Source organism: Argopecten irradians, chromosome 1 (assembly GCF_041381155.1).
Source record: "Argopecten irradians isolate NY chromosome 1, Ai_NY, whole genome shotgun sequence".
Classification (NCBI taxonomy): Eukaryota; Metazoa; Mollusca; class Bivalvia; order Pectinida; family Pectinidae; genus Argopecten; species Argopecten irradians.
In genome coordinates, this window is record NC_091134.1 from 7,355,587 (window position 1) to 7,367,895 (window position 12,309).

Below are 12,309 nucleotides of genomic sequence, written 5' to 3' on the forward strand. Positions count from 1 at the left end.
GGCATATCGCAGTAAAACCAACTAATATAATTTCTATTAGAACAGGTTTGTTTCCGATTAAAATTTTTATGTGCTCTTAGACTGCATTGTCCCTTTAAGTTGGAGAGTTTTTGAGACACTACTCTTACATAATTCTATTTAGTTAGTAAAAACATACCTGATATTTGAAGCCTCCACAAATACTATTCTCCCTGAGTTGTCTTCATGGAAACAGGCTTTATCTGTATCCAGGTTTGTGACATCCATCGACAAAATGCCATTTTTAGCCTGTAGAATTTAACTTATTATTTCAGTTCTTTACTCTTGGATACATCACAGGACTTGTAATTTATAAATCCTTGCCAGTGACTGTAACATGCTATATAAACAATATGGCAAGTGGTTGGAATTGGAACAGAAATACTGATTTTTTATTACTTGTTACTTGAAACTTAAATTAAATCTGGCTCATGGGAAGTGGTTTCAGAAAAGAAGTCAAAAATGAATTTTTGATACACAAAATAAAGGATAAATAATGCATAAAAAATACATGGTTTGTCCACAATTATACCTACCAGTTGACCATTGGCAAGGTTACAGACATGGTAACAGCTTTTTTTTGGTGGAGAGAAAAGGTAGTGCCATGGAAATCCACCAATATCCACAATATGTTCAGTACACCTCAATTCAAACAGCACCGGAGGACATACTGAAACAACAACATACATGTATACACAGGAGGACATACTGAAACAACAACCTACATTAATACACAGGAGGACATACTGAAACAACAACCTACATTTATACACAGGAGGACATAATGAAACTATGACCTACATTAATACACAGGAAGACATACTGAAACAATGACATACATTTATACACAGGAGGACATACTGAAACAACAACCTACATTTATACACAGGAGGACATACTGAAACAACGACCTACATTTATACACAGGAGGACATACTGAAACAATGACCTACATTAATACACAGGAGGACATACTGAAACAACAATCTACATTTATACACAGGAGGACATACTGAAACAATGACCTACATTAATACACAGGAGGACATACTGAAACAATGGCTTACATTTATACACAGGAGGACATACTGAAACAACAACCTACATTTATACACAGGAGGACATACTGAAACAATGACATACATTTATCCACAGGAGGATATACTGAAACAATGGCCTACATTTAAACACAGGAGGACATACTAAAACAACAACCTACATTTATACACAGGAGGACATACTGAAACAATGACCTACATTTATACACAGGTGGACATACTGAAACAACAACCTACATTTATACACAGGAGGACATACTAAAACAACAACCTACATTTATACACAGGTGGACATACTGAAACAACAACCTACATTTATACACAGGAGGACATACTAAAACAACAACCTACATTTATACACAGGAGAACATACTGAAACAACAACTACATTAAACAATGACATACATTAGTACACAGGAGGACATACTGAATCATGGACCTACATTTATACACAGGAGGACATACTGAAACAATGACATACATTTATACACAGGAGGACATACTAAAACAACAACCTACATTTATACACAGGAGAACATATTAAAACAACAACCTACATTTATACACAGGAGAACATACTGAAACAATGACCTACATTAATACACAGGAGACATACTGAAACAATGACCTACTTTTATACACAGGAGAACATACTGAAACAATGACATACATTTATACACAGGAAGACATACTGAAACAATGACCTACATTTATACACAGGAAGACATACTAAAACAACAACATACATTTATACACAGGAGAACATACTAAAACAACAACCTACATTTATACACAGGAGAACATACTGAAACAATGACCTACATTTATACACAGGAGGACATACTGATGAAAACAACCTACATTAATACACAGGAGGACATACTGAAAAACAATGACATACATTTATACACAGGAGGACATACTGAAACAATGACATACATTTATACACAGGAGGACATACTAAAACAAAACCTACATTTATACACAGGAGGACATACATTATAACAACAACAACCTACATTTATACACAGGAGAACATATTAAAACAATGACCTACATTTATACACAGGAGAACATACTGAAACAATGACCTACATTTATACACAGGAGGACATACTAAAACAATGACCTACTTTAATACACAGGAGAACATACTGAAACAATGACATACATTTATACACAGGAGGACATACTGAAACAATGACCTACATTTATAGACAGGAGGACATACTGAAATAACAAACCTACATTTAATACACAGGAGGACATACTGAAACAATGACATACATTTTATACACAGGAGGACATACTGAAAAACAATGACATACATTTATACACAGGAGGACATACTGAAACAACAACCTACATTAATACACAGGAGGACATACTGAAACAATGACATACATTTATACACAGGAGGACATACTGAAACAATGACCTACATTTATACACAGGAGGACATACTGAAACAATGACATACATTTATACACAGGAGGACATACTGAAACAATGACCTACATTTATACACAGGAGGACATACTGAAACAATGACCTACATTTATACACAGGAGGACATACTGAAACAATGACATACATTTATACACAGGAGGACATACTGAAACAACAACCTACATTTATACACAGGAGGACATACTGAAACAATGACCTACATTTAATACACAGGAGGACATACTGAAACAATGACCTACATTTATACACAGGAGGACATACTGAAACAACGACCTACATTAATACACAGGAGGACATACTGAAACAATGACCTACATTTATACACAGGAGGACATACTGAAACAATACCTACATTTATACACAGGAGGACATACTGAAAAACATGGCCTACATTTATACACAGGAGGACATACTGAAACAACGATCTACATTTATACACAGGAGGACATACTTGAAACAACAACCTACATTTATACACAGGAGGACATACTGAAACAACAACCTACATTAATACACAGGAGGACATACTGAAACAACAACCTACATTTATACACAGGAGGACATACTGAAACAATGACCTACATTTATACACAGGAGGACATACTGAAACAAACAACCTACATTTATACACAGGAGGACATACTGAAACAATGACATACATTTATACACAGGAGGACATACTGAAACAATGACCTACATTTATACACAGGAGGACATACTGAAACAATGACATACATTTATACACAGGAGGACATACTGAAACAATGACCATACATTTATACACAGGAGGACATACTGAAACAATGACCTACATTTATACACAGGAGGACATACTGAAACAATGACCTACATTAATACACAGGAGGACATACTGAAACAATAACCTACATTTATACACAGGAGGACATACTGAAACAATGACCTACATTTATACACAGGAGGACATACTGAAACAACAACCTACATTTATACACAGGAGGACATACTAAAACAACAACCTACATTTATACACAGGAGGACATACTGAAACAACAACCTACATTTATACACAGGAGGACATACGACATACTGAAACAATGACATACATTTATACACAGGAAGACATACTGAAACAATGACATACATTTATACACAGGAGGACATACTGAAACAACAACCTACATTTATACACAGGAGGACATACTGAAAAAACAACAACCTACATTTATACACAGGAGGACATACTGAAACAACAACTACATTTATACACAGGAAACATACTGAAACAACAATAACAAAACATACACCTTATACACAGGAGGACATACTGAAACAATGAACAACTACTACATTTATACACAGGAGGACAATACTGAAACAATGACATACATTTATACACAGGAGGACATACTGAAACAATGACCTACATTTATACACAGGAGGACATACTGAAACAATGACCTACATTAATACACAGGAGGACATACTGAAACAATGACATACATTTATACACAGGAGGACATACTGAAACAATGACCTACATTTAGTACACAGGAGGACATACTGAAACAACAATGGACCTACATTTATACACAGGAGGACATACTGAAACAATGGACCTACATTAATACACAGGAGGACATACTGAAACAACAACCTACATTTAATACACAGGAGGACATACTGAAACAACAAACCTACATTTATACACAGGAGGACATACTGAAACAAAACCTACATTATACAACAGGAGGACATACTGAAACAAAACCTACATTTATACACAGGACATACTGGACATACTGAAACAATGGACATACATTTAATACACAGGAGGACATACTGAAACAATGACCTACATTAATACACAGGAGGACATAACTGAAACAATGACCTACATTTATACACAGGAGGACATACTGAAACAATGACATACATTTATACACAGGAGGACATACTGAAACAATGACATACATTTATACACAGGAGGACATACTGAAACAATGACCTACATTTATACACAGGAGGACATACTGAAACAATGACCTACATTTATACACAGGAGGACATAACTGAAACACATACCTACATTTATACACAGGATGACATACTGAAACAAACTACATTATACACAGGAGACATACGAAACAATGACATACATTATACACAGGAGGACATACTGAAAACAATGACATACATTTATACACAGGAGGACATACTGAAACAACAATGGCCTACATTAATACACAGGAGGACAACTGAAACTGAAACAACAACCTACATTATAATACACAGGAGGACATACTGAAACAATGACCTACATTTATACACAGGAGGACATACTGAAACAACAACTACATTAATACACAGGAGGACATGAAACATGACATACATACACCTTACATTTATACACAGGAGGACATACTGAAAACAATGACATACCTACATTTATACACAGGAGGAACATACTGAAACAATGACCTACATTTATACACAGAGGACATACTGAAACAACATACATACTTATACACGTAGAGACATACTGAAACAATGACATACATTAATACACAGGAGGACATACTGAAACAATGACATACATTTATACACAGGAGGACATACTGAAACAAATGACCTACATTTATACACAGGAGGACATACTGAAACAATGACCTACATTTATACACAGGAGAACATACTGAAACAATGACATACATTTATACACATGGAGGACATACTGAAACAATGACATACATTTATACACAGGAGGACATACTGAAACAACCTACACAATACATTTATACACAGGAGGACATACTGAAACAATGACATACATTTATACACAGGAGGACATACTGAAACAATGACCTACATTTAATACACAGGAGACATACTGTAAAAACAATGACAATACATTTATACACAGGACCAATCCTGACATACAGACATACACAGGAGAACATACACAATGACATACATTTATACACAGGAAGACATACTGAAACAATGACATACATTTATACACAGGAGGACATACTGAAACAATGAACATACATTTATACACAGGAGGACATAATACTGAAACAACAACCTACATTTATACACAGGAGGACATACTGAAACAATGACATACATTTATACACAGGAGGACATACTGAAAACAATGACCTACATTAGATACACAGGAGGACACGAGACTGAAACAATGATACATTTATACATTTTTACACTGGAGGACATACTGAAACAATGACATACATTTATACACAGGAGGACATACTGAAACAATGACCTACATTTATACACAGGAGGACATACTGAAACAATGACATACATTTATACACAGGAGGACATACTGAAACAATGGACCTACATTAATACACAGGAGGACATACTGAAACAATGACCTACATTTATACACAGGAGGACATACTGAAACAATGACATACATTTATACACAGGAGGACATACTGAAACAATGACCTACATTTATACACAGGAGGACATACTGAAACAATGACATACATTTATACACAGGAGGACATACTGAAACAATGACCTACATTTATACAGCAGGAGGACATACTGAAACAATGACATACATTTATACACAGGAGGACATACTGAAAACAATGAACCTAACATTTTTAATACACAGGGAGGACATACTGAAACAATGACATACATTTTTATACACAGGAGGACATACTGAAACAATGGCCTACATTAATACACAGGAGTAGACATACTGAAACAATGATATACATTTATACACAGGAGGACATACTGAAACAATGACCTACATTTATACACAGGAGGACATACTGAAACAATGACCTACATTTATACACAGGAGGACATACTGAAACAATGACCTACATTTATACACAGGAGGACATACTGAAACAACAACCTACATTTATACACAGGAGGACATACTGAAACAATGATATACATTTATACACAGGAGGACATACTGAAACAATGGCCTACATTAATACACAGGAGGAACATACTGAAAACAATGACATACAGGAGGGATACACAGGAGGACATACTGAAACAATGGCGCATACATTTATACATACACAGGAAGACATACTGAAACAATGACCTACATTTATACACAGGAGGACATACTGAAACAATGACAATACATTTATACACAGGAGGACATACTGAAACAATGACATACATTTATACACAGGAGGACATACTGAAACAACAACCTACATTTATACACAGGAGGACATACTGAAACAATGACCTACATTTATACACAGGAGGACATACTGAAACAATGACCTACATTTATACACAGGAGTGACATACTGAAACAATGACCTACATTTATACACAGGAGGACATACTGAACAACAAACATTATAAATGGCACAGGAGGACATACTGAAGACAACTGACAACTGACACATGGCCTACATTAATACACAGGGAGGACATACTGAAACAATGACATACATTTATACAATGAGGGACATACATGAAACAATGTCCTTACATTAATACACAGGAGAACATACTGAAAACAATGACCTACTTTTAATGACACACGGAAACAGACTGAAACAATGACATACATTTATACACAGGAGGACATACTGAAACAATGACCTACATTTATACACAGGAGGACATACTGAAACAATGACCTACATTTATACACAGGAGGACATACTGAAACAACAACCTACATTAATACACAGGAGGACATACTGAAACAATGACATACATTTATACACAGGAGGACATACTGAAACAATGACATACATTTATACACAGGAGGACATACTGAAACAATGACATACATTTATACACAGGAGGACATACTGAAACAATGACCTACATTTATACACAGGAGGACATACTGAAACAATGACATACATTTATACACAGGAGGACATACTGAAACAACAACCTACATTTATACACAGGAGGACATACTGAAACAATGACATACATTTATACACAGGAGGACATACTGAAACAATGACACCTACTGATTACACAGGAGAACATACACAGGAGGACATACTGAAACAATGACCTACATTTATTACACAGAGAGGACATACAGGAAACAATGACATACATTATAAACACAGGAGGACATACAATGAAACACATGAGGCCAGACATCAATGACCTACATGAAGACACAGGAGGACATACTGAAACAATGACCTACACGTTAATACACAGGAGGACATACAGAAACAATACATACTGAAACAATGACATACATTTACATTTGATACACAGGAGAACATACTGAAACAAGGACTACATTTATACACAGGAGGACATACTGAAAACAATGACCTACATTTAGACACAGGAGGACATACTGAACAATGACATACTGAAACATATGAAACAGGACCTACATTAATACACAGGAGGACATACTGAAATAATGACATACATTTATACACATGAGACAATACGACAACTGAAACATACATTTATACACAGGAGGAATACAATGACATACAAATACACAGGAGGACATACTGAAACAATGACATACATTTATACACAGGAGGACATACTGATACACAAGCTTCCCCGGAGGACATACATTAATACACAGGAGGACATACCAGAACAATACATTAATACACAAGGACCTACATTTAATACACAGGAGGAACATACGTGAAACAGGAGGAACATATGAAACAGGAGGAACATATGAAACAGGGAGGAATTATGAAACAGGAGGACATACTGAAACAGGAGGGAACATGTGAAACAAGAGGAACATATGAAACAGGAGAACATATGAAACATGAGGATACATATGAACACAGGAGAACATACTGAAACAATGGAAACATATGAAAGGAGGAACATGATGTAACAAGGAGGAACATTATGAAACAGGAGGACATACTGAAACAGGAGGAACATGTGAAACAGGAGGAACATATGAAACAGGAGGAATATGTGAAACAGGAGGAACATATGAAACAGGAGGAACATGTGAAACAGGAGGATACATTTATGAAACAGGAGGAACATATCTGAAAACAGGACTAGGACATATAAACATTGACCGACATTAATACACAGGAGGACATGAAACTGCAAACAATGGCATACATATATACTACAGGAGGAACATACTGAAACAATGGCCTACATTTGATACACAGGAGGACATACTAGAAACAACGACCAAACATTTTATACACAGGAGTTAACATACTGAAACAATGACATAACATTTAAACACAGGAAGGACACATACTGAAACAACAAACCTACATTTAACACAGGAGAGGACATACTGAAACAATGAACCATACATTTAAGACACAGGAGGACATACTGAAACAATTGACCTACCCATTAATAAAACAGGAGGACATACTGAAACAATGACCTACATTTATACACAGGAGGACATACTGAAACAATGGCCTACATTAATACACAGGAGGAACATACTGAAACAATGACCTACATTGATACACAGGACATACTGAAACAACCAACTTGTACAAAAATACACAGGAGGACATAATGAAACAGTATGAACATTTATGAAACAGGAGGCAAACTGAAAACATACCAATACACAGGAGGACATACTGAAACCAATGAGGACTACAATTATACACAGGAGGACATACTGCAACATGGATTGAGGCCTACATTAATACACAGGAGGAACATACTGAAACAATGACAATTACTATTTATACACAGGAGGACATACTGAAACATGACAGGAACATTTATACACAGGAGGACATACTGAAACAACGACCTACCTTTATACACAGAGGAACATACTGAACAAACAGGAACTACATGTGAAACAGGAGGAACATGTGAAACAGGAGGAACATATGAAACAGGAGGAACATGTGAAACAGGAGGAATATATGAAACAGGAGGAACATATGAAACACAGGAGGAACATCTGAAACAGGAGGAACATATACACTAGGGAATTTATGAAACAGGAGACATACTGAGGACATACTGAAACAGGAGGAACATTTTTTACACAGGAAACATACTGAACACACGACTACATATATAGCACAGGAGGACATACTGAAAACAATGACCTACATTGATACACAGGAGGAACTATACGAAACAAGGACCAACTTCATTAAACACAGGAGGAACATACTGAACAACAACACTACATTTATAACACAGGAGGTACATAATGAAACAGGAGGACATATGAATACACATGAGGACATACTGAAACAACATGACCTACATTTATACAGGAACCATGAAACAGGAGGACATACAGGAGGAATATGTGACAAACAATGACCTACATTTGAATACACAGGAGGGTGGACACATACTGAAACATAATAAACAGGAGGACATATGAAACAGGAGGAACATTATGAAACAGGAGGAACATATGAAACAGGAGGAACATGTGAAACAGGAGGAACATATGAAACAACAGGATACATATAAACAGGAGGAACATATGAAACAGGAGGAATACATTGAAACAGGAGGAACATGAGAAACAAGGAGGAAGACATAGAAACAGGAGAGGAACATATGAAACAGGAGGAACATATGAAACAGGAGGAACATATGAAACAATGATGAAACAGGAGGAAACATATAAACAGGAGGAACATACTGAAACAGGAGGAACATGTGAAACAGGAGGAACAGAAACAGGACATACTGAAACAGGAGCCTAACATTTATAAACAGGAGGAAACATACTGAAACAGGAGGAACATGTGAAACAGGAGGAACATACTGAAAACAGGACAAACATATGAAACAGGAGGACATACTGAAAACAGGAGGAACATATGACACAGGAGGAACATGTGAAACAGGAGGAACATGTGAAACACAGAGGAACATGTGAAACAGGAGGAATATGTGAAACAGGAGGAACATATGAAACAGGAGGAACATATGAAACAGGAGGAACATGTGAAACAGGAGGAACATGTGAAACAGGAGGAACATATGAAACAGGAGGAACATATGAAACAGGAGGAACATATGAAACAGGAGGAACATATGAAACAGGAGGAATATATGAAACAGGAGGAACATATGAAACAGGAGGAACATGTGAAACAGGAGGAACATATGAAACAGGAGGAACATATGAAACAGGAGGAACATGTGAAACAGGAGGAACATGTGAAACAGGAGGAACATATGAAACAGGAGGAACATATGAAACAGGAGGAACATGTGAAACAGGAGGAACATATGAAACAGGAGGAACATATGAAACAGGAGGAACATATGAAAACATATATGAAACAGGAGGAACATGTGAAACAGGAGGAACATATGAAACAGGAGGAATTATATAGGGAAACAGGGAGGAATATGTGAAACAGGAGGAACATATGAAACAGGAGGAACATGTGAAACAGGAGGAATATGTGAAACAGGAGGAACATATGAAACAGGAGGAACATGTGAAACAGGAGGAATATGTGAAACAGGAGGAACATATGAAACAGGAGGAACATATGAAACAGGAGGAATATGTCAAACAGAGGAACATATGAAACAGGAGGAACAATGAAACAGGAGGAACATATGAAACAGGAGGAATATGAAAACAGGAGGAACATATGAAACAGGAGGAACATATGAAACAATGAGGAACATATGAAACAGGAGGAGAAACATGACTGAAATGAAGGAGGAACAATATGAAACAGGAGGAACATGTGAAACAGGAGGAACATGTGAAACAGGAGGAACATATGAAACAGGAGGAACATATGAAACAGGAGGAACATATGAAACAGGAGGAACATATGAAACAGGAGGAACATGTGAAACAGGAGGAACATATGAAACAGGAGGAACATATGAAACAGGAGGAACATGTGAAACAGGAGGAACATGTGAAACAGGAGGAACATATGAAACAGGAGGAACATGTGAAACAGGAGGAACAACAACAGAAGGAGAAATATATGAAACAGGAGGACATATGAAACAGGAGGATGAAACATGATGAAACAGGAGGAACATGTGAAACAGGATGAAACAGGAGGAAACAGTGAAACAGTAGGACATACTGAAACAGGATTACATGTGAAACAGGAGGAAACATACTGAAACAGAAGGAAACAGGATGAAAACAGGAGGAACATACTGAAACAGGAGGAACATGTGAAACAGGAGGAACATATGAAACAGGAGGAACATATAAAACAGGAGGAACATATGAAACAGGAGGAACATATGAAACAGGGACATACTGCGAAACAGGAGAAACAGTGAAACAGGAGGAACATATGTGAAACAGGAGGAAACATTTATGAAACAGGAGGAACATATGAAAACAGGAGGAACATGTGAAACAGGAGGAATATTTGAAGCAGGAGGAACATATGAAACAGGAGGAACATATGAAACAGGAGGAACATGTGAAACAGGAGGAACATATGAAACAGGAGGAACATGTGAAACAGGAGAAACATATGAAACAGGAGGAACATATGAAACAGAAGGAACATGTGAAACAGGAGGAACATGTGAAACAGGAGGAACATGTGAAACATTAACATATGAAACAGAGGACATATGAACAGAAGGAACATATGAAACAGGAGGAACATTATGAAACAGGAGGAACATGTGAAACAGGAGGAACACATATATGTGAAACAGGAGGAACATACTGAAACAAGGAGGAACATGTGAAACAGGAGGAAATATGTGAAACAGGAGGAACATGTAAACAGGAGGAACATGTGAAACAGGAGGAACATATGAAACCACA

General features: G+C 36.5%; 1 protein-coding gene across 2 annotated transcripts in view; it reads right to left on the reverse strand.

Annotated features, from left to right (window-relative positions):
• Positions 1-12,309, reverse strand: part of LOC138316432 (DDB1- and CUL4-associated factor 17-like) — a 55,863-nt gene that overhangs the window by 26,508 nt on the left and 17,046 nt on the right. For both annotated transcript variants that reach the window (XM_069258129.1, XM_069258133.1), the window contains exons 10-11: positions 555-688; positions 158-267 (exon numbers count right to left, since the gene is read on the reverse strand). In XM_069258129.1, coding sequence (XP_069114230.1) covers positions 158-267; positions 555-688 — 244 coding nt within the window. The remainder of the gene's footprint in view (positions 1-157; positions 268-554; positions 689-12,309) is intronic.